This window comes from Capsella rubella, unplaced genomic scaffold (genome assembly GCF_000375325.1).
Source record: "Capsella rubella cultivar Monte Gargano unplaced genomic scaffold, Caprub1_0 scaffold_2, whole genome shotgun sequence".
NCBI classification, from domain to species: domain Eukaryota; kingdom Viridiplantae; phylum Streptophyta; class Magnoliopsida; order Brassicales; family Brassicaceae; genus Capsella; species Capsella rubella.
Window position 1 is genome coordinate 1,953,114 of NW_006238922.1, and position 23,791 is coordinate 1,976,904.

Genomic DNA, 23,791 nt, shown 5'->3' on the forward strand with positions numbered 1-23,791 from the left:
TTATTACTTAAAAAATAGAATAAATAAATTTCAATGCTTATGACATGTTTACACTTTATTTATTTAAATCATACAATAGAAGCATACATCCATATCTCTTGAATTTATTCGTTGATTAATTTTTCAATTTTGATAGTAATTTTTTCTTCAGTACTTTTGAGTATTTTTTGATAAAAAATAAATAATATTGTTAATGATAAAAATATAAATGATAATGGGAGAATTTAAAGATGGAGGAATTTCAAAAATACCCCTTTTCCAATACCACTTTTTAAAAATACCTCTCTTTCTAGATTTATCAAAAAGTCACTATAAAATTTGAAATTTATCAAAAACATATGTGTAAACTTATATTTATAGACACAAATTATCTTTATATGTGTGTAAATTTATATATATATTTCATAAATACCGTATAAATACATTTTAAAAACCTTTTAAAAACCATTTAAAAACCTTATAAATACTGTGTAAACCTTTTAAAAACCTTATAAAAACATTATAAATACCGTTTAGAACCTTTTAATACCTTACAAATATTTGGATTTAATCTTCTAGTAGTAATGATGACTTCGATGTACCTTATTAACCATATCAAAGTTTATAATTTTTCATATTTGAAAAGGGATATTTTTGAAAATGAATAGAAAATAGGGGTATTTTTAAAAAGGGGTACACCAAAAGGGGTATTTCTCAAAAATTCTCTTTAAGGAATACTCTTTTTCAAATACCACTTTTTAAATTTTTCCCTTTTTCAAACTTTATCAAAAACAACACTAAAAATGTTGAAATATATCCAAATATGTGTAAGCTTATAAATATACATACACATTACCTTTGTTTGTGTATAAAATTTTATTTATTTCATTGTCTTAAAAATTGGTTTGATAATTATATAAAAAAAATTATTTTGTTACAATAATTACATACTTTTCAGAATAAAATAAATATACATGAATATGTGAGAAAGAAACAAACATCTAAAGTAAAAGAATGAAGATGGTTTTTTTTAACTTGATAAAATTGAAAACAAAAGTTTAAACCAAATATTTAATCAAACTCTTACAATGATATCTTAATTGAGTTTTCACCCCATGCAAGAACTTTAAAAACAAAAAAAAAGACAAAGAAAATAATGAATATATGAGATATAGTAAAGGATGATGTGAGAATGGCTATTTATAGGATAAGAATTGATGTAAGTTACATTTTTAAAATAATTAAATTAGAGGAGTCATAATTATAATTTATAGTGTGTTTAATTGAAATTCAATAAAGAAAAGCAATAGTCTTTGAAAATTTATATAGTTTTCAGTTACATTTTAGTAGTAAAGTGTGAATTTAAAGTATGAATTAATGTATATGATTAAATGTGTTTTTTGGTTTAGTTAGAAATAAATTTTAAATTTAAAAAAAATAAATATCAAATAGACCAATAAGGAGAGAGTGAAACCTTTCTTTTATATATGTATATATGATTATTATTATTATTTTATTACTCAACAGATTCTTATAATTCCTGAGAAACTAGTCAACAACTCCTAAAATTAAAGACTAACATTTAATATGTTAAAATTAAAGACCAACATTTAATGAAATGTATGTATAATTTGTTAAATGGTAATTGATTAATTTATGTTTTATGTCTTTCCAAAAAACATTTGGTCAAAGATCTTTAAATAATAAAGAACCAAATGCTTTGTTCTTTTCTCAGCCTCCTCATCAACCCTTATATATTACACCTTTATATTTTCCATGCTTCAACATTCAATAAGCTCTCTATCTTTCTCTCCGTTGTTGATCAAAATGGAAGTGAGAGGCTCAATGATATGTGTGTTCTTAATGTGTTTCATCTTTGGTCACATACTGATAAGTCACAAAAATGACTTCGTCGAAGCCAAGAGCATTCCTAAATTTGAAGATTTAGAAATGGAGAAGAGACTAAAGATTATCAACAAACCTGCTGTCAAGATCATCAAGGTTTTTACATATCTTCACAATCTTGTTGTTGTTCTCTATATATCTTATAAACTTAATATGTTAACCTCTATATATTGCTGTAAATGGTAGACTATAGATGGAGAAAGCTACGGATGTGTGGATTTTTACAAGCAACCAGCCTTTGATCATCCTTCTATGAAAAATCACACATATCATTACAAGGTATAGTTTTGGATATATTGGTTAAAAATTCTTATATTCTTTTACAAACATGAAAATAAAAGGACAATTATATGTCTATTGTGTTTCGATATGTCCTAGATGCGTCCAATATGGAAAGGAATGAAAGAAAAAAAGACAAACAATACTGGATTTGGTTACTTATGGGAGAATGGTGTGGGTTGTCCCATTGGTACAGTCCCTATACAAAGAGTCACCAAAGAAGATCTCTTGAGGTTTGACTCATTTGGGGATGATCATAAACCCCGTGGCTCTTGGAACACTACCACTAATGATCCTAACAATGGTGTTCATTACAACCAACATCATGTAAGTTGCCTCTGCTAATTAAGAAAACGTACAGGTTTAGTCTAAATAACATTTTGAGATATTTATAATGAGAATAATGTTTGGTTGTTGAATGGGAACGAACGGGATTATAGTATGCAGTGACTCGGACTACAGAGTTAAAAGAAAGGTTCCATGGAGCAACGATGGAACTTTGTATAACCGCTCCTAAGGTTAGGCCTGGCCAATATAGTGCTGCTCGACTTCACATTCAGATGGGAAGAGATTTCATCCAAGTTGGTTCGACTGTAAGTAACTTGATTTATCTAATTTGCCATCTACAACTTATGTACACTCGATAAAAATCACGAAGCTACGAGTAATATGTCGTGTATTATATTGTTTCATAAACCCTTTCAACTTATATTTACTCATTCAGGTAAATCCAGTATTGTACAAAGACACCCAGCCTCGGCTCTTCGCCTATACAAATATTGTAAGTCTACCAACTCTATCCAACGCCTTTGCCTATAACTTTTATTATATTAGTAAATCATTTTCTTTTTTTCGATAACGTAAACAAGTATAAGTTGATATATGTATACATTAATGGAACAGGCAGGTGGACAATCATGTTACAATTCCAATTGCAACGCTGGAATGATACTCGTTCGTCAAGATTTGCCGCTTGGTGTACCATTGGTGCCAGTGTCTATTCGTAGTGATAAGACAAGTCACTATGCAACCTTCGGTCTAATCAAGGTTTCGAATAACTAGAAGTGCAACTAAAGCATTCAAAAAATTTGCTTTATGTATTGCTTAATGTGATATTTACAATTAACCTATATATTATTTTTCGTATTATAGGACCAAGTAAATGGAAATTGGTGGTTACAGTTTAGTAAAACAGCTGAGGAAGTTGGATTTTGGCCGTCGGATAGATTTCATCAAAGCTTTGGAAATAAAGTCGAGTGGGGTGGAGAAGTGTATAAAGCATCACAACCGAGTCCTGAAATGGGATATGGACTTTTTCCTCTTATGGATATGAGTGCCGATGCATATATATCACATATAACCGTACTCGACACCAATTATAAGATAGACAGTAAAATGTACTACATCGAAGAATTCTCAGACGATAAGCGAGGCTACCAAATTTTGGGCCACTACAGCAGTCACGCAGATCTCGGTCATATAACATTTTTTGGTGGTCCTGGAAATATATGAATATTGTATGATTAAAGATTCGTGAAATAAAAATTAAAACATTACATTGTGAAAAGGAAACTCCACAACTTCCATTATCTACAAAAACACATTCCAAAACTGTAGGTTCAAAAAAAAAAAAAAAAAAACTCAAAATGGCTTTCAAAATCCACCAAAACACATTCTAAAACTGTAAGTTCCAAAAAGAAACTCAAATGGCTTTTATAATTCTATGGTATCTACCAAAACACGTTCTAGCTCTTCATATTCCAATCAAATTACTTCAGTGAATTTCACAATCTACCAAAACACACATTTAAATCCTTAATATTCCAAATCAATTTTCGATGGCTGTCACAATTAATCATATGTATACAGTACTGTACATTTTAAACCAAAGGGTTTGACTAATGGGTAGGCAATTTAAAACAATCAAATACAATTTATTAACATAGATTAATCAATCTTGGATATTGCAAATATTGTACTCGATTGTTGTTCTCCCAACATCATTAGATGCATATATAAGTAACTTGGTCGCTTATAATATACATAGAGAGTAGCATCGTGAGAACCAAACTAGGATGTTGTAAAGAGGAATTAGAGCATATAGCTATGTTCTTGAGAGATAAGAATGGAGATTTATAACTCCAAGCTAAATTAATTTAATATTGAATTCATTCATGTTACTGGAGTATGGATAAAATTTACAAAATATTACGCTTATATTCTGAATCGCACCAATATATCTCAAAACTCTATTTTTTTCTCTCCAAAATCAAATAGTTTTCTTAAAAAATATTATATGGCCATCACTTCTAAATTTATTAAATTTATATTTTTTTACAAATTTTGAATTATAATAGTCATGTTATAATATAATAATAAATATATGGAAAAACAAATTTGCTAATAAAAATCCTTAAAATACAAGGCAAATCCAGTGAAGAAGTGAAGAACGAAATCGTATAAGGCACTTAACGGGATCTCAGAGCAGTTATTACAGCTTAAAAGTGATATCACCTATGCGTTTTAAAAAAACAAAATATTTGTATATCTTCATATATATATATATATATATATGTCTATCATTCTATTGTATATGTATATAAAACAGTTGATATTGTTAGGCTATTGTATGTCATTCTAGACCTTAACAAGAAACCCTAGTTTCAGTAGCTTATTCGGCAAGTAAGCGCATAAATGGATAGGTTGAAGAGAAAAGCAAAAAGACCAAAAGTGTCTAATAATCATCACGGCTGGTCTAAGCTTTGTCCAGACCTTTTTGCGAAAGATCATCGAAAGCTTGAGCTCTATTGATTATCACCGAGCAAAAACTACGTACCTTTGCACATTTTACAAGTTTATCGGCGATAGAAATCATCCCGTCATGAGATATATCAAATCAAAGAGTCTAGAAATTGATCTCAATTTTGATCTTCAATGTAGGTCATCATCGCAAAGTAATCTCACCGGTCCGTAGTAAAAAGTTCTTTATCATATTAAAATCTATAAGTTGTAGTTTCACAGTATTATTAGTAGTAATAATATGATTCAAACTTTGAACAGATTTTTTTTTAAATGATCATCCTTCAAATTATATAATGTTTTAATTTCTATTAATTATAATAAACATAAGTATGCACTAAATAAATATTTAAATTTAGTTTAATACAAATAAATAAGTATGTCTATGTGGATGCTTAGGTAGACAATCTAAAATTAACAAGTTTTAATCCGCAGTTTATAAAACAGCTATAATCTACAAATCAAAAGATCAATTCTAGAACAATTTTTAGTTAAGTAGATTGATGTCCTCCAAATATATATATAGATGAGATTTTTTGTTTGATATGTATAATAGATTAAAACTCAGTCTAATAATTATATTATATATAGCTGTTTATATAGTACCAAAGATTCTTATATATATGGTCGGATATCGGAATGTGCCTTCAATTTGATTTGAGATATTAATCATACTATCATTAACCTAATCAATCACATGCAAGTATATCAACAAAAACAAATGTGCATACAATTCATAAATTAAAACATCATGCACATTGTTTTGCACAGTTATTTTCATGCATCAATCATAACAATGATCCAATATTTTGAATTTATTCGATCTTTTTCAATGCATATGTCATCAAATATTTTGGCTGGATCAAGACATTTATCAAATCAAGAAAAATAAAAATGATTATAAACAGAAGATGGGACAGTATAGGGCTAATGTGTAATTTGGTAGCCAAACGAATGAAGTCTTCTTCACGCCTCACGGGAATATTAAGAAGAAGAAAAAAACACAAACCTAATAATACTATACAAAAATAATCACGAGCATGTCTTCGCAAAAAGACACCATTTCGAAATAGAAGAATGTATAATATAAAATATAAAATTTTGTAAAGCCATATGAGAAAACAAGAGATAATTTAACAATATTAGATAAACAGTAGCTAGCCACACATGAAAAAAGACAATGATGAATATAATGTTCGTGTAAGCATATAGTACACACATCGTATAAAATAAAACAAATGTGCACACATGCAGTTACGTGTAGTGTATGTACGTATACTTGTAGAATATATTATCTTTAAAACTTTGGAATTTATATGAAAACTTCGAAGACAGGGTAACACATATATGGCAGATTAGTTCTTTTGGCGTCTCAAGAAGATGATACGGTCCACATAAATAGATACACATACTTTTTTTCACATGATCAAGGAGTCGAGCAATGAAGTCAAAGGAGCTTATATATATTGTTATTTTCTTTTCATTATCCAATTTTGTTTGCTCATCCACCTTTATAATGAAAGTACCAATTACGAGTGGTGGATGGTGGTGGAGATACTAATCTTATATATATAGTTCTCTATTTAAGAAGAAAAAAAGAGAACAATACTAGTAAAGGCTTGTCAGACAAAAACTCCCGATTCTTGAAGATTCTTGATTAATAAATGAAATGAAAAGGGTTCTTGTTTCTTGCACTTGAATTACTAATACGTCTCGTGTAAAATGAACAGTGTCGTTTTATGAATTTAATGAGAAAGGAACATTTGAAAGTTGATAGCATGCAATCTTGGTTTGTGTACATATACAGACACACACAAATATGTGATGATGCCTCATGAGATCTCTAGCTCTCACCCTTCACTCATATTCACACATTGACTTAAAGTTTAGTGATTATATTCTTATTTAGCTCTTAGTATAGTGTCAAACATATGCTATTAATTAGTGGTGAACGTTTCTAGCAATAGAAAAATGACAGAGCTTGTATATGTACTTGATGATCACTATTATATACTTTTAATATATATGATCTTGTATATACGTAGATAATCAAGTTTTTTTTTTAAGGAGATTGTAGGACACAAGATCATATATATGTGTGCTCACGAAAAGTAAAGAACTCGTAAAACTTGTCTTGTGCAATTGCTTTTTATAAAATGTATATATGTGTGAGAAATAGAGAGATAATTATTGTGTGACTTGTGATCGAACACAATAATTGTTGTTAACTATGAATACGTAAATAAAACAAAGAAAGAAGATAAGAAAAGTTTTTTTAAAAAAGAAAGATAGGAGAAGTGTTGTGGAGACGAAAGCAAGCCCGTGAAGGGGTGCATGTGAGCACTAAAAGAGATGTTATAATCAACTGCCCATTGACAAAATATAGACCCAATCACATGTCTCATCCCATTTTTACATGCACACAAACACCATACAATATGTATCTATTTGTATGTATGTATATGTTTCTCTCGGAAGAAACCAAAACGACAAAACATCACCCAAGAAACTGTCAAGGTTTGTTCATCATTAAAAAGTAATAAACTTTGGATATCAACTAATTGGGTCTTAATATCCACACATTTTACAAAATAAACTGACTTGTTAATTAAGTTAACAAGAATATCTATAAAATATAGTTATTAGATGATCTAGCTTATCAGCGAGAAACAATTAGTGAGACTTGTTTGATGATCGTTGATTTCATCAAAGTTAAATTCTCAAATAGATGTTTTAACTCAAAAATGTCACTCATGACTCAACAAAATAAATCCACAAAACCAAGGTGAGCCTATATATATAGAGAAACAAGAGATGTACATTAAAATTCAGTACTATATGATCATAGTAAATATGGAGACCATAAGACACTTATCTGATCACCAGGATGACACATCAACAATTACATTTATCCCTATGTGTATACATTAAAAAAACAACCACCTCATTTTCAAGTGCGCAGCCCCACTCTATGGTGCATACCTTTGCATATACTATAGATAGTCGTATAACTAAGTAAGTATATGTATGTATTTTGTATGGGAGTAGATGAGGTTTTGCTTTTGCAACAGGAAAGGTATATGTGTTTTGTCTGAACAGGTGCCTCTTTGTGGTTCGTTTGTCTTGGCTTGCTCTAGTGTGTGTTTCAGCCAACCAAAGTGGATGGGTCTCAACCAACGTTTAGTCTACACGTGGCGCACACATATCCCCTGAAATTGTGTTCGTTGATTTTATAAAGTAATAATCTCGAAAGACAAAAAACCAATTAACATCTCTTATGCATGCTATCATGTTTTACGATTATAACTATTTGTAGTAATCATTGATAAATTTTAATATTTTTGTCTGAAAGATATATACTTTTGGTAGATTTGTGTATTTTGCTTCGGATCACCCAATCATGAGTACAACATGTTCCGACGGATAATGAATGTATCTTAATTAATCCTAGATTATCCAAAACCAATGATATATTATTCAAACTTACTTGAAAACCCTAATCACGATGAATCCAACTATCCAAGTGTAATTAGATTTGTTAAAAGTAAAAATATACATATATAATTGTGAGAGTAATTTTAGTTATATACTCGATCGATTTACTTATCGAATATATACCGGAATGTTACTATGAATAGAGGGTCCTCATTTCTGGCATTATATTGTATTGTAGTTGGTGTAGGGAATATATTCCATGACACTCACTATAGATAAGTTTTACTCATGAGAGCAATGAAAATGATAATGGTACCAATATATATTTGTTCAAAATATTGCAAACCATATCACACTATTTCTTTACGTGGATAAAAATAACGTAGTTGATAGATTTCTACGTTTTCAGTGTCGACCAAAAATATAGCGTTGGACTTTACGATTAAGTTGTGTTACATTGGTAAAATGATAATAGAGTATATACTATGTTGTATTTGAAAAAAAAAATGAAAATTTTATAAGTTGCTTTAAGAAATAACTGAAGATTTATATAGTATTTTCTTAAATTTATATATTTATTTAGTATTTTCATAAATTGGTATATTAATATGTAACTCATTAAATATAATAATATAATATAAAACTTCAAAATAATTGATCACATGATATATAACAGCAACAATCATTTTATTTGATTATATGCACATAAAAAAATAGCACATATTCTCATAACATGACTATAACCTTATAAAACCAACAATTGAAGATAACTAGATATCAAAATAGATAAATAACATGACGCAAGAAAAGAAAGAGAAAAAAAAAACACATATCTTATTATATAAACCTTGGTTTTCAAAATCAGCCAATAACAAGATCGTGACACGTGTCAATTATAAACGATAAGATGTTGACACGTGGCATAACTAATTTTGTTAATATTTGGATAAAATAGAAATATTATTAACCTTATCGAAGAAGGAAATATATAAAATAAATATTATAAAGAATTATATATTAAAAATTATTAATAAAATTAAACAAATAATCTAATTTCAGTTATGTCAATTTGGTTTATTAATAAGATAGGGATTTAAAATTTATAATTAACAAGAATATATGGCGGTTTTTGTTTACAGAAGAGGATTAATGTTTAAACTTTAATTTTTACAATTAAATCAGATTATTTGTTGGTTTGGGTATATAAATGATAAATAAGAATTATGGTTTATCTTTATAAATTAAAATTATGGTTTAACTTTAACAATTAAACGAGATTATATGTCAAAACTTGGTTTTTAAATTTACTAACTCACGTGATCATGATAAGTGTCAAGTAAAAACATAAGATGTCGCAATATGTTATATCTAATTTTGTTAATATTAAGATACAAATAGAATTTTTAAATAACATTAAAAAAATTATAAAAAATTAAAGAGATTTTTTGAGAAATACCCCTTTTGCTGTACCCCTTTTCAAAAATACCTCATTTATCTATTCATTTTCAAAAATATCCATGTTTAAATATGAAAAATTATAAAGTTTTATATGGTTTATAAGGTACTTCTATATAATAACTACTACTTGGAAATTTGATACAAATATTTTATAATGTTTTAAAAGGTTTTAAATCGTTTTTACAAGTTTTATAAGGTTTTAAGTGGTTTTTAAAAGGGTTTATAAGGTTTTTAAAAGGTATTTATAAGTTATTTTACGATATTTATGAAAGATATATAAATTTTAAACATATATAAAGGTAATTTGTGGGGGGAGTTTCAAAAATACCCCTTTTCATATACCTCTTTTTAAAAATACCCCATTTTCAAACTTTATCAAAAAACCCACTAAAACTGTTGAAATTTATCCAAATATGTGTGTAAGCTTATAAATATATACACAAATTACCTTTATATGTGTATAAAACTTTATATACCTTTCATAAATAGCGTGAAAATAAATTATAAAAACCTTATAAAAACCTTATAAAAACCTTATAAAAATCGTATAAACCCTTTTAAAAACCTTTTAAAAACCTTATAAAACTTATAAAAACGGTTTAAAACTATTTAAAACATTTTAAAATATTTGTATCTAATCTCCCAGTAGTAGTTATTATATAGAAGTTCCTTATAAACTATATAAAACTTTATAATTTTTAATATTTAAAAAGGGGTATTTTTGAAAATGGATAGATACAGGGGATATTTTAAAAAAGGAGTACACCAAAAGGGCTATTTCTCAAAAATTCTCTAATTTGTATGTATATTTATAAGCTTTCACACTTATTTGGATGAATTTCAACATTTAAAGTGGTTTTTTTTATAAAGTTTGAAATAGGGGTATTTTTAAAAAGTGGTATAGAAAAAGGGTATTTTGATAATTAAAAAGTAAAAAAATTGATATTTATAAAAAAAATGTATAAGCTTATATATTTAGACATAAATTATCTTTCTATGTGTGGAAATTTAAATACCATATAAATACCTTTTAAAAACGTTTTAAAATTATTTAAAAAACATATAAAAACTTTTTAAACCTTATAATTACCTTATAAAAGTCTTATAAATACCGTTTATAACCTTTTTAAAACTTTATAAATATTTGTTTTGAGTCTCCTAATAGTAATGATGATCTAGATGTACCTTAAAAACTATATAAAAGTTTACAATTTTTCATATTTGAAAAGGGATATTTTTAAAATAGATAGAAAATTGGTGTACCAAAATGGGTATTTCTCAAAACTTCTCTTTCAACTATTAACCTAATTTTTGGTTTTGTCAGTTGTAGGTTTTACAATTATAAGGGTTATATGTTGAGTTTATAAATCTGCATTATAGTTTAGATTTTATAATTAAACGAGATTATTTATCGGTTTGGGTTTATTAAAGAGGAGTGAGATTTATGTTTTACAATTAAACAAGGTTATTTATCAGTTTGGGTTCATAAAGGAGAATTAGGATTTACAGTTTACAAATAAATTAGAATTTGAGTTTAACTAAATATCTAATTTTATTCAAGATTTTTATTTTATAATATGTTATATTTGTTTAATTTTTAATTTATGTATGAATGTATTATGCCGTTGAGCAATTTCATTGTCCAAAACATAAGAGCGAATAAAAAAATTCAAAAAATAATATTTTTAGCTTAAATTAAAGATAACAAAGTTCAATATAAATCGTAATATTGTAATTTTAAAATATTTTTAAAGAAAATATGTAGTTTTTTATAATTCGTATTTGAAAGATTTTTTAATGTTTTCCTCAACGATGCTATAATTTATTTTAGAATCTTTATGTTTATTTGCGTTGTTTATATGAATTTATTTACAAATGACTATATTTGTATTTAACATCATATTTTAGATTGATGTTAATTTGAAAGAACTTTACCATCATATTAAATAATAAATAATTAATTTTCATAGTCTGAGAATGATTTTTTGAAATTTTAAAGTTAAAAATTTTTTTTTTTACAAAATGGTATAATCATGTTTTAGAGGATAATTGCTAAATTAAGATTTCTAAAAATATTTTAGCAATATTATGAGTAATGATGAATAGCTCCCAAATATAACCTCTATAAATTAATACTCGATAAATTAATATTCTCTATAAATTAATAAATTTCTCTGGTCCCAACTCAGACCAATGTAATTTTAATCACATTTTGATAAAATAATAAGATAATAATTTTTTTGAAAATCCTTTGTAAATCAATATAATAAATTAATGATTAGGTAAAAATTTCAAAATATATGTATATATAGTCACTTTAGTTTTTGTTACATTTTATTTTTAAATTTTTTTGGAAAAACTTTCTAAATTAGGAAAATCTCTCTATAAATTAATAATAATTAATTTATCGATAAATTAAAACCTCTATAAATTAATACATTTTCATGGTCCCAATATTATTAATTTATAGAGGTTTTACTGTAACTTCCAAATGTTTTGGTGATTGTCAATTTGACATTACTAGATTTTTATAATTAACGTTTAATAAGGAATTTTAAGATATATATATATGTATATATATACACGTGTATTTGATACTTCAAACCAAATAAATCTCTTACCAAATGAAATTAATTTCTCTTATTTTTTTTAAACAAAAATTTGGAAATTATTTTTTTGTCATGTTATAATTGGAAAATATTTCCAATTTAATTTTAAATATAGATAACCCGTCCATCGGACGGGTACTAAACTAGTTCCGTATAAAATTTAGATGACAGAAACACAGAAGTAAAAAAAGTACAATATTATTCCATTTTGTTGCTTGGATAACAAAAAAAAAAAATACTGTCATAATCTAAATTTCCATCGTATATATTTGCTTATCTAGTGCAAATTATCTTAATTACGTACTACATTATGAAATTCCATTTTAGGCTCCCGTGACTCGTTCTATATTCTTGGATTGTTTCCTTATATAAACCCCCTTGACAACCTTATTCTTTTTTCTTCATTCTATAACAACCAATACCAACCATACTCTCTTCTTGTTCTTGTTCTTGTCTCAAACCACCACAAAAGAGAGAACATTATTATACAACAACCTAGAACCACTATGATAACGAGAAAAGGTCTAATGCTTAGAAGCATCACAATGACGATTTTAGTTTCAATTCTTGTCTGGTCTGTAACGCTAGAAACCTGCATTGCCAGAAGAGGAAGACATTTGAGACGACACCACCACCATAGCAGTTCCTCCTCCTTGTCTGATTCCTTGTCAACCAAGAAACCAAAAAGCCATGAGAGCAATAGTCATTCCCATAAGTCAAAACCTAAACCTAAACCAAAACCGAAGATGAAAAGTCCGCCGCCAAAACCCGATGTCGGTTCACCTGTCGTGTCACAGCCGCCACAAGTTCAACAACCACCACCATCACCCCTTCCGCTGCAGCCGGTTGAGGACTCTCAAGCATTCAATGTGCTTGATTTTGGAGCTAAGGGTGATGGCATGAGTGATGACACTCAGGTACTTTATTATCCATAACAAAATGATTTCTTGTCGTTCTTGATTAAATCAAGAATCTTAATCTCGTTTTCTTTAGAATTGTCTTTTAAAAAACAAACCATAATGTGAATTACAGTTGAGAAGGTAACACGAGACAGAACAAGAAACAGAGCACCACAAATAAAAAGCTTTCTCTCTGTTCTGTAAAGTCAATTAACTTTTTTCCTTTTTCTTTTCTTTCCTCTCAATGTTTTTTACTTTCCCAATATACAAACAAACTAATATAGAGAGTGACAACAAAAGTACCCGATTTAATATGGCACAAGACTCTTTGTTCTTTTCTTCCATATTATGTTTTCCTCTAAGACAAAAAATAAAAAAATTAACTAAAGGTCTTAAGATGAGTAAACAAAACTAATGATGAGTTATAACAATTTGTTGCAGGCGTTTGAAGCAGCTTGGGCATCTGCCTGCAAAGTCGAGGCATCAACGATGATCGTACCGGCTGAATACATATTCCTCGTTGGCCCGATATCTTTCTCGGGTCCTTACTGTCAAGCAAACATTGTATTCCAAGTAAGAACTGATCATCAACATTCTTGTAACATTTTGAAACATCAATATACCTCTTGAAACTAAAAGATGTGAGTTCTTTTGTTTGGTTGCAGCTTGACGGGATGATCGTAGCTCCTACAGATACTGATTCATGGGGAAGAGGGTTAATGTGGTGGATTGAGTTCACGAAGCTTAAAGGAATCACAATACAAGGTAAAGGTGTTATTGATGGAAGAGGCACTGTTTGGTGGCAACAAGATTACCTTTCAGATTATCCTATCGACGATGACTTCAAGCTCATTGTCCCGTTGAATAATTCAGTTCAAGAACATCCTCCTATGCCGGTAAAAATCTTCATCCTCATCTTATTCTTGATACCTACACAAGTTTTTCATCTAACACAAAACTCTGTTTTTGTATTTTTTTTGTCACATGGCAGATAAGAAGTGAGCTTAATGGGAGAATGCCAAGTATTAAACCAACGGTGAGATATTAAAATGAATAAGTAGTCTCTACATGTTTTTACAACTCAGTGAATATTTTTTTTACTTACCTTGGGTTTACGGTATAGGCGCTGCGGTTCTATGGGAGTATCGATGTGACTGTGACCGGTATAACCATTCAGAACAGTCCTCAATGTCACCTCAAGTTTGATAACTGCGTCCAGGTTCTAGTTCATGACGTGAGTGTGTCTTCTCCTGGAGACAGCCCAAACACGGATGGGATTCATCTTCAGAACACTAAAGATGTCATGATTCACACATCCACACTAGCTTGCGGTACAAACCAAATTTCGTCGAATAAAACATCGTTAAAACTCGTAAAAATCAGGTCTTAATATCGTTGATTGATTCCTCTGTTTTTCCAGGAGACGATTGTATTTCGATTCAAACGGGTTGCTCCAATGTGTATGTTCACAATGTGAATTGTGGACCAGGACATGGAATAAGCATTGGGAGCCTTGGCAAAGACAGTACCAAAGCTTGTGTTTCTAACATAACAGTCCGAGATGTAGTTATGCACAACACAATGACTGGTGTCCGGATCAAGACTTGGCAGGTAAAGCAAAAAAAAAAGATAAAACCTTTCATAAAAAATGGAACGAGTGGTTTTGATTTGGAAGCCAATGAAACTTAACAGCTTCAATATGTGAATACAGGGAGGTATAGGATCAGTGAAAGGAATACTTTTCTCAAACATTCAACTCACAGAGGTTCAGCTTCCAATAGTGATCGATCAATTCTACTGCGATCACAGCAAATGCATGAACCATACTTCAGCTGTGTCCGTGGAAGGAGTCACATATGAGAAGATAAGAGGGACTTACACCGTGAAGCCTGTGCATTTTGCTTGCAGCGACAGTTACCCTTGCATAGACGTGCAACTGTCAGGCATAGAGCTAAAACCAGTGCAACTACAATACCACATGTCTGATCCGTTTTGCTGGAAAACATTCGGAGAGCTCATTTCGACAACAGTCCCACCGATCGATTGCTTACAGATCGGGAAGCCAGCGAGAAATGGAGTCCATTCAGATCATGATATATGTTTATGACCTACAGGGGAAATGTAAAATGATTAGGAAAGCAAATAATATTGTTACTTCATACGGACTCTACTGATTTGTCCCGTTGTATGAAAAGTGTTTAGAAGATTAGAACGTGTTTAGTTTTTTTGTTTTCCTTCTCTAGAGTAATTAAGGCAGACTCTTATAAGAGAAATCAAAATCAAGAACTGTCCTGATTGCTTTCTTGAAGCAGTATATGTATATTATTGTTTGTATAACATATAGTTTTGATTGTTTCATATATATAAATCATGAAAGTCCAAAACCAGAGTGTAAAACCTCAAAGAGAAATATTTACATACTTTCTAAACCAGTGAAGCAGCCTCTTGTTTGTCTTGAAAACAACATAATACCAGCAAATTTGGAACCATGCATATGTCCAGAATTGTTTTGGTTTCATGTTTCTTGAAAACAGAAATAATTGTAAGAAAAAATATATTATTTTAACAGACTATACAGTCTTGTCTGTGTTTGGGATTAGAGGTTGTTGCTTCACTTCATTTTGTTTTGGTCGTTCTATTTAGCATAGTTTTTAACAGATCAATTTGTCTATATAGGAGTTGCATTATTTGTCTTTTTTTATAATGGATTCTTTTGAGAGATGCCTTTGGAGTTTCTGTGGTTGAGATTGGTGCTGGCACGGGACCTGATGTTTTTGTTTTATCTTTTGTTTCGTTTCAATTGATCATTTACGTCGGTATATATTTTTGGAGTTTTATATATCATTTTTATTATTGATTTTACTCGAGTTGAATTTGCAGACTATATTCACCATAATTTTCAAGACTTATGAATGTGCTAAAATATATTTGTGTATCAAATTCAAAAGTCAATTAAATCAACGGGACGTGTTAGTTTGGGGGTAAAAGGTTTGCTTAACTGAGTGTCTCAAGTGATCACAGAGCAGAATTGTTAACAAATAGCACCAGTGGTCTAGTGGTAGAATAGTACCCTGCCACGGTACAGACCCGGGTTCGATTCCCGGCTGGTGCATCTGAGCTGTGAGGAAATTGGCTACAGCGATGGTTGGGTCCTTCGCATTCTTCTGACTTATCAGATGATATATGGCCGCCAGTCTGAGCTCTCTTTTTTTTTTGCCACAGCAAACGAGTTGGTCGCTCGATAAGTTTTATAGTTGGCTCTATCTACGATTCTTGCTACGCAAGACATCAGTATACACTGAGTTGTTCGTTATGCGAAATGAAAATAGCTTGTCTGACGTATTTAGTGGCTTATGGGGGACTTATAAGCTTAACCAAGTGTCCCAAGTGATCACATCATAGTCCATACACTCCTATCAAAGGGTTCTAGCTAGGGGATAGTCTATCTATCTTACTGATGGTGTCTGTATCCTGTTTTATAGAACATTAAACAAGTAGCACCAGTGGTCTAGTGGTAGAATAGTACCCTGCCACGGTACAGACCCGGGTTCGATTCCCGGCTGGTGCACTATAGCTTATCTCTTTTTTTTTGTTATATTTTTAAAAAGATGCTCCTAGAATTAAAGGTTTTGGGCTTCCAAGACATTACTTGGGTGTTGCTTTACTTTGAGTATTTGTATCTAGTCATCACTATATAGAATGAACATACATTTCGAAAGTAGTTCAATTTTGTAAAATGTCGTACCTCTCTCCCAATGGCACTTCGTAGGTTGAAACTTTTGAGAATATATTTTCAGATAAAATTGGAAGAAACTTTTAAGGGAATAAATCAAGTGGTGGGAAACGCTGAACTATCCATCCTCTCAAGTGCATAAGTAAGTGAATCTTTACTATACTTAAGTCAACTATGTACTGAACCGAGAGTATTGGCTCTTTGCCATGAGTCTTTTTAGTTTTTACCATAAATGTACTGGTTAGACTTACAAACTCTTTTCCGCATCTGATGCATTTGAAACTTCGAGTAGTGAGATTTACAAGATCTTCTCCGTATGTTGCCGTCAGGCAAAGAAATGTTTGTATTACGGATGACGATTGGTAGACATGATTTTTTTTGTAAAGAGTTCATGATTACAAATGTTTTGAACTGTTTTAAGTAGATACTATATTTTAATCGCAGTACACAGCTGGAAAAACTTTTATTTACTTTCAAACTAGATTAAATACTCGGCGTAGCATGGAATATTTATAAAAAAATGTTTCAATGTTATTATAATTAGGAGCAATTTAAAAGGTTTCGAAGATTTAATATCTTACAATTGCTCATATTCTAGTAGTTTTTACTTAACTATGTTATTTATGTATATACATATATAAACTGTATATATGCTATATAATATTTTTTAAAAATAAATGTACATATAGTAAACATATGTTATACATTATTTTAGAAAATAAATTGTTAATATAAACTCATACATGATTAATTTGTTTGTTTGTTGATATATACTCAAACATAATAGTTCAAATTCATATTATTTTGTAAGTGGCAAACTTTTTTTAAAAAGAAAATTATATGAATTTCAATCTAAATAGTTTTCGAAATCTCCCAAGAGTTTATAGTTCTAGATTTCATACTCATAATTTCATCTTCATATGATTTAATTTTGTGCAAATTAACCCTTCAAGTCGTCAATTTTTGCAATTCTACCCTCCATATCCAAAAATGTAAAACAATCATACTAAGTCAAGAATAATACGCATTACAGGCCTTATACCAGATACATTTATTTTTCTAAACGATTTTTACAGTCACATACATTTATTTTTGAAAATTCTAAAGATATATTTGAACTTCTAGTTAGGAGGGCTTCGATATGATATATTATTTCGAATATTCTTACGAACATGATAGTAGAGGAAATAGGCTATATTGTGTATTTATTTTAACTTTTCTGGATTGATTTACATTTTTTAGATTTGGAGGGTAAAGTTGCAAAAAATGGCGACTTGTTTTCTACATTTTTCAAGTAAAAATGATGTAGTGGGAGGTTTTATTCTAATTTCTATTCTAACTAAATTTAACTTTCAGTTAACGTATGATTTTAGTTTCTTTTAATCTTAAGGAATGTTTTTTTCTCCAAGTTTTTTGTTGTTTAAAAAAAATACTTAGACCTTAAACTAAAATAAACATTATAACGATATTTTTATAATAAATGTATTAAAAGAAATTTTTTTCATTGCATATTTGTTTTCAAAAAAATGCATGAATATGTTAGAAAATAATCTACTGTCAAGTATATAGATAATGGAGATGGAGTTTTTAAACTTAATTCCCTTTTTATGCGATGATTGAAACTCGACACTTTTAATTTTTATAGCCACGAAAACTTTTATTTTATATATGTGTTATATCATATTTTCTTTCATTCATAAGAAGTATGTATCATAAAACGTTAGCATAAAAAATTTAAAATTATGTTATATATATATATATATCATACTTTCTAAATTGTTTTCTTTAAATACATTAGTGAATATTTATATAGAAATTAATATCTTTAACAGTTAATGCAATGACATGGATGTAAATAAATAAATCCAACTCTAGTATTTATTTGCAAAAATATTATAGTAGATATTGTCTACCATAATAATAAGACTTTTGGGCTACAAAATTGGCTAACAAAGATTAGTAAGAAGTTGACTAAACCTGTTTTAGCACACTCACCTCATAGGAAAATGCTTAACTGCTCTTGTCGGAAGAGCTGAGATAATAGATGGAGGACTGTTCCCCCACACAAGGGCGATGCTTTTATAATTATAACTCTAAGCTAAACTGCCAAAAAAACTTATCATTATCATTATAAAGATGGTTGTTTATAACGTCGGTTAAAACCAATTTTTGCCATGAGTATTTTTAGTTTTTTTAATATAATATATGTACTGGTGAGACTTATAAACTCTTTTCCACGGCTGATAGTACCGCACAAAAATTGGCAGAGTTTGTAATATAAATCTTTGTAAAGTGTTCATGATAAGAACTGTTTTGAATTGCTTTAACTAGATATGAATACTGAATATTTTCATCTTCTATTGTTTTTTTTAAGTGTTCAAAAACATCTTGTGATTGTGAGCTTTTCCAAACGATTGCACAAGAAATGACATTTCTGATTTATCTGATTTTGGATAGCAATCTTTCTTAAAAGTTCATGACTACAAATGTTTGAATTGTTTTAACTACATATGACTTCTGAAAAATGTCATTTATGTTTTTTTTTTTTTAAGTTTCTTAAAAAATCGTGTGATCATGAACTTTTCCAAACAATTACACAGTATATGACTTTATGATTTATCTTATTTTGTATTTTGATGATCATTTGAATTAGATGCTGCATTAGAAGGATTAGTGACAGCGAAATAATATAGAGTAGAGTGGTGTTCTCATAAAAAATATTTAATAGGAACTCAAGTTTTGCTTTTATGTTTCATTATGCTTTAAATTTTGATATAAAAGTTATATTTAATGCATTAGTTTTTAGCATATAATCTGTAAACTATATTTGCTATTCCCTTTGTTTCATTATAAGTGATGTTTAAGGTTTTGACACACTAAATAATAAAACATATAACTTATCCATTTTCCATAAAAACATCATTAACTAATATGAATTCAACCAATAAAAAAATATGATGTAAAATATAATTGGTCAAAAGATATTAAATATATTAAATTTTTGCATAAGAAATTGAAAACATCACTTATATTGAAACAAAACAGATTGGCTAAAACATCGCTTATATTAAAAATATTTTTTATTTTTAGATTTATTAATTATTGCAGATTATAAATTCGTTCTTGGTAGGAAAATATCTACTAGTCAAAATAGAATCTGTAATATCTACTTGTTATAAAATAGCAAATCATGTCGTGCTCAACAACATAGAAAATTTAGGTTAAAATTTTGTAAAACTAGTTTTCTACGAGAAAATGAGTAAATATATGTTATTTGTGAGACAAAAGCTATCTTGGCAACATAACAACTAATAATATAACAGATATGACTTTTTACATCTAAGGGTGTGAGATTCATCGTTTACATTGAGCTATAACAACAACACATCATCATTAGTTAAGGCTCTTTTTGAATAATTAAATACAAAAGGCCAAAATTAACAAAAGAGAAACTGTATGGGTCGAGTTTTGAAAGAAATAAATAGTACAAGGGTTCTTTTGTAATAAAACTCCTCATTTCGTTTCCAGTATTCTTCATCCTCCTTCCCATTTCAATTCTTCTGTAGAAAACAACACAAACCCTAATTTTCTGGGGCCTGTGCAGTCGCTGCACAGTTCACTCTAAAACTATACACAGAGATGGAGATAGTCGAATCATTAGAAGAGATTCCAGTTCAAAACCCACACGTAGAAGACTTTTCATGGGCTGATTTGACCTGGACCAAATTCGGAACGTCGGAGCATCACGACGAAGTAGCACTTGTTCCATACGCAAGGGTCGATGAATTCATCATCGGAGAATGCTCAAATGCAGAGTGCCCAACACGATTTCACATCGAAAGAGGAAGGAAACGTTCTCGAGGCAGTCTCAAAGAGTACAAGAGCGACGAGTATTTGGAATATAGACTGTGAGTTTCTTCAAACCTTCTCCCAAGTAACTAAAAATCTCATTTTTTTTTCACTTGTGGGTTTCAATTGTATTACTTCTTATTGAAGGTATTGGTGTTCATTTGGTCCTGAGAACTATGGTGAAGGTGGTGGTGTTTTGCCCAGCAGAAAGTACCGTCTCAACACTAGAAACCGAGCTGCGAGACCTCAGTCTATGAGAGGATGTACTTGTCATTTTGTGGTTAAACGACTCTATGCTCGTCCTTCTCTTGCGCTTCTCATATACAATGAGAGACGACATGTGAACAAAGCTGGGTTTGTTTGTCATGGACCTCTTGATAGAGATGCTATTGGTCCTGGCGCTAAGAAGATTCCTTATATATGTAATGAGATTCAGCAGCAAACTATGTCTATGATCTATCTTGGGATTCCTGAAGAAAACGTTTTGGAGAAACATATTGAAGGGATTCAGAGGTACTGTGGTTCTGATGCAAATGTCAATAGTCTTGCCTCTCAGTATGTTCATAAACTTGGGATGATTATCAAACGTTCCACTCATGAGCTGGATTTAGATGATCAAGCTAGTATCAAGATTTGGGCTGAGCGCAACAAGAAATCAATCTTCTTTTATCAGGAATCTTCGGAAACTGATCAGTTTATGCTGGGGATTCAAACAGAGTGGCAGTTGCAGCAATTTGTGCGTTTTGGGCATTGTAGTCTCGTTGCAGCTGATTCGACATTTGGGATAAAGAGACTCAAGGTAAGATGGATCTTAATTATATGTCTGTCTGCTTTTTGCCAGAGTTATGTGCTTTAGTCCTGATATCTTAAACATTATGGCAGTATCCTCTGTGTACTCTTCTTGTATTTGATTCAAGACATCATGCTCTCCCTGTCGCTTGGATTATCTCTCGTAGCTATTTGAAATCTGATGTTGAGAAGTGGATGAAAATACTACTCCAACGCGCCCAGAGTGTTGAGCCTGGTTTCAAAATCAACGGCTTTATCATTGACGATGCTGCAACAGAGATTGATCCCATAAGGCATGAATGATGATGCTTCAACGCTGTAAAATGTTCTAAATTGGATAACAAGTGTATATTAAACTGACTCAGATCCGTTTTTATTTTTCCAGGGACACATTTTGTTGCCCCATCCTTTTCTCTCTCTGGCGTGTTCGTAGATCATGGCTTCGGAATGTTGTGAAGAAGTGTGATGGCATTGAGGCTCAAAGAAAGTTATTCAAATGTTTGGGAGAACTTGTGTACAGCATTTGGGATGAAGTAGATACACCAAAGGCTCTAGAACGATTCACTCAAGATTTTGTTGATCAAACCGCCTTCATGCAGTATTTCACATCCACCTGGTTGCCAAAAATAGGTTAGATATTTAGCTTATTCTGTTCATTCTGGGATTGCTGCTAACTGGTGGTCATGGGAACTCCTGGTCTTAGTGCCTTATGTGTTCTTCAATATTTGTAGGAATGTGGCTATCAACTATAAAAAGTCTTCCACTTGCAAGCCAAGAAGCATGTGGTGCTATAGAAGCTTACCATATAAAGCTTAAAGTAAAATTGTTTGATGATACACACCTCGGTGCCCTTCAGAGAGTAGATTGGTTGGTACATAAGCTGACGACTGAACTCCATTCTAGTTATTGGCTTGATCGGTATGCCGATGAAAGTGATTCTTTCCAAAACGTTAAAGAAGAATACATAGCTTCTACTTCGTGGCACCGAGCAACAGAGATTCCAGACTCTGCTGTTACACTAGATGAAAACAACATCCTTGTTGCAAAGGTTCAGTCTCAGAAAGATAGCAATGTAACACGAGTTGTGTGGAATCCGGGTTCTGAGTTTGCCTTCTGTGATTGCGCTTGGTCTTTGCAAGGGAACTTATGCAAACACATTATAAAGGTAAACACAATTTGTGAAAACCGTGAAGGCTATGGTGACTCAATGTCCTTGCGGTCCTTAAAAGAAAAAATAAGAACCATAAAGATGACACCTATGGATGACTCAATAGCCTTGGATCTTTCAATGGCATTGACGCTGCAGATGCTTGATCAGATAAAGCAGTTGGTGCAATTAAGCGGAACAAATGATATCAGCAAAATAGTCAATGATCTGCCTGTGAAATGGGGTTGTAAGAAAGGCAGAACAACCGTAGGCATTCCTGCTTCTATTGCTGCCTTTACAAAGAAAAGGAGTCAGAAACGAAAGCGATAAGTTAGAGATGAGATAGTGGGTAGCATAGATCACTGCTTGTATTGGCTTATAAGAACACATCAGGATCTTGCGTAGTTTCAGAGTTAGAATTCATAGACGGTTAGTTATAGTTTTAGACTTTTAGTTAATAGCTTCTAACACCAATCGTTCCTTCTTTGTTGCTTTTTTCTCATCCTAATGTTCAAGTGTAAATCCTTCTCACCATATTTTTTCTTTTTCATTAAAACAGGTTTATTTCAAAACAATATAACTCTGTACTATTGAATCTTTGATGTGGCTTATCAATGTTCCTGCATTGTTGATGAATTTTATATGACGTTTCAATGAGGACCAGATGAGAGCAAGATGTTGATTGAACTAGCCGCCAACTGAATCAAGCAGAGAGTATTTAGTTCATCTCCAAGTAAGAATGTCCGAGAATATTATTGAGACAATGGTGACAAAACTTGTAAACCAAACCGGTACCAAGATTTGTCTATTGAAGATCGTCTTAGGTTAGTATTATTATGTAGTCAAATATCCAATGAAGAAGAAAGTGAAACGCACGTTTTTCTGCGTTTTGCCTTATCTTATCTCATCG

At 30.4% G+C, this 23,791-nt stretch overlaps 3 protein-coding genes, 1 long non-coding RNA gene and 3 other non-coding genes across 8 annotated transcripts; 6 read left to right on the plus strand and 1 right to left on the minus strand.

The window, feature by feature from the left end:
* Nucleotides 1-1,769: 1,769 nt before the first annotated feature.
* On the plus strand, nt 1,770-3,712 carry LOC17894739. Its single transcript, XM_006301166.2, has 7 exons — nt 1,770-1,980; nt 2,071-2,163; nt 2,263-2,490; nt 2,604-2,756; nt 2,888-2,944; nt 3,067-3,210; nt 3,316-3,712. Exons 1-7 carry the CDS (start codon nt 1,807-1,809, stop codon nt 3,673-3,675), a joined length of 1,209 nt encoding a protein of 402 aa, XP_006301228.1. The 5' UTR covers nt 1,770-1,806; the 3' UTR covers nt 3,676-3,712.
* Nucleotides 3,713-12,826: 9,114 nt separating this feature from the next.
* Nucleotides 12,827-15,700, plus strand: LOC17895016 (polygalacturonase At1g48100). Of its 2 annotated transcripts, XM_023788579.1 has the most exons (8): nt 13,312-13,381; nt 13,497-13,563; nt 13,805-13,936; nt 14,029-14,259; nt 14,355-14,399; nt 14,487-14,694; nt 14,784-14,974; nt 15,075-15,700. In XM_023788579.1, the coding sequence occupies exons 3-8, from the start codon at nt 13,853-13,855 to the stop codon at nt 15,468-15,470; spliced, it is 1,155 nt and encodes a 384-aa protein (XP_023644347.1). In that variant the 5' UTR covers nt 13,312-13,381; nt 13,497-13,563; nt 13,805-13,852; the 3' UTR covers nt 15,471-15,700. The 2 variants fall into 2 exon arrangements, with proteins under 2 accessions (XP_006302097.2, XP_023644347.1); XM_006302035.2 differs by lacking the exon at nt 13,497-13,563 and having other exon boundaries at nt 12,827-13,381.
* On the minus strand, nt 13,838-14,274 carry LOC111832192. The gene is made up of 3 exons (XR_002835232.1): nt 14,179-14,274; nt 13,987-14,059; nt 13,838-13,911 (listed from the first exon to the last, which is right to left on the minus strand). It is a non-coding gene; the product is annotated as an uncharacterized LOC111832192 (long non-coding RNA).
* A 704-nt stretch (nt 15,701-16,404) lies between the features above and the next one.
* Nucleotides 16,405-16,475, plus strand: TRNAG-GCC. Its single transcript has one exon. It is a non-coding gene; the product is annotated as a tRNA-Gly (tRNA).
* Nucleotides 16,476-16,478: 3 nt separating this feature from the next.
* Nucleotides 16,479-16,566, plus strand: LOC111832257. Its single transcript, XR_002835295.1, has one exon. It is a non-coding gene; the product is annotated as a small nucleolar RNA snoR114 (small nucleolar RNA).
* A 294-nt stretch (nt 16,567-16,860) lies between these two features.
* TRNAG-GCC lies at nt 16,861-16,931 on the plus strand. Its single transcript has one exon. It is a non-coding gene; the product is annotated as a tRNA-Gly (tRNA).
* Nucleotides 16,932-20,673: 3,742 nt separating this feature from the next.
* LOC17896646 lies at nt 20,674-23,506 on the plus strand. Its single transcript, XM_006300738.2, has 5 exons — nt 20,674-21,004; nt 21,093-21,744; nt 21,828-22,027; nt 22,120-22,364; nt 22,466-23,506. The coding sequence occupies exons 1-5, from the start codon at nt 20,736-20,738 to the stop codon at nt 23,209-23,211; spliced, it is 2,112 nt and encodes a 703-aa protein (XP_006300800.1). The 5' UTR covers nt 20,674-20,735; the 3' UTR covers nt 23,212-23,506.
* The last annotated feature ends 285 nt before the right edge of the window (nt 23,507-23,791 follow it).

What these genes read in the sequence shown, in the direction of transcription:
- LOC17894739 (XM_006301166.2), top strand. Translation starts at nt 1,807, where the DNA reads ATGGAAGTGAGAGGCTCAATGATATGTGTGTTCTTAATGTGTTTCATC. An exon ending in TTCATTACAACCAACATCAT is followed by an intron (nt 2,491 to 2,603) that starts GTAAGTTGCCTC and finishes ACGGGATTATAG; the next exon opens with TATGCAGTGACTCGGACTAC. An exon ending in TCATCCAAGTTGGTTCGACT is followed by an intron (nt 2,757 to 2,887) that starts GTAAGTAACTTG and finishes TTACTCATTCAG; the next exon opens with GTAAATCCAGTATTGTACAA.
- LOC17895016 (XM_006302035.2), top strand. Translation starts at nt 12,971, where the DNA reads ATGATAACGAGAAAAGGTCTAATGCTTAGAAGCATCACAATGACGATT. An exon ending in AAGAACATCCTCCTATGCCG is followed by an intron (nt 14,260 to 14,354) that starts GTAAAAATCTTC and finishes GTCACATGGCAG; the next exon opens with ATAAGAAGTGAGCTTAATGG. An exon ending in TCCGGATCAAGACTTGGCAG is followed by an intron (nt 14,975 to 15,074) that starts GTAAAGCAAAAA and finishes ATGTGAATACAG; the next exon opens with GGAGGTATAGGATCAGTGAA.
- LOC17896646 (XM_006300738.2), top strand. Translation starts at nt 20,736, where the DNA reads ATGGAGATAGTCGAATCATTAGAAGAGATTCCAGTTCAAAACCCACAC. An exon ending in GAGTATTTGGAATATAGACT is followed by an intron (nt 21,005 to 21,092) that starts GTGAGTTTCTTC and finishes TTCTTATTGAAG; the next exon opens with GTATTGGTGTTCATTTGGTC. An exon ending in CACCTGGTTGCCAAAAATAG is followed by an intron (nt 22,365 to 22,465) that starts GTTAGATATTTA and finishes CAATATTTGTAG; the next exon opens with GAATGTGGCTATCAACTATA.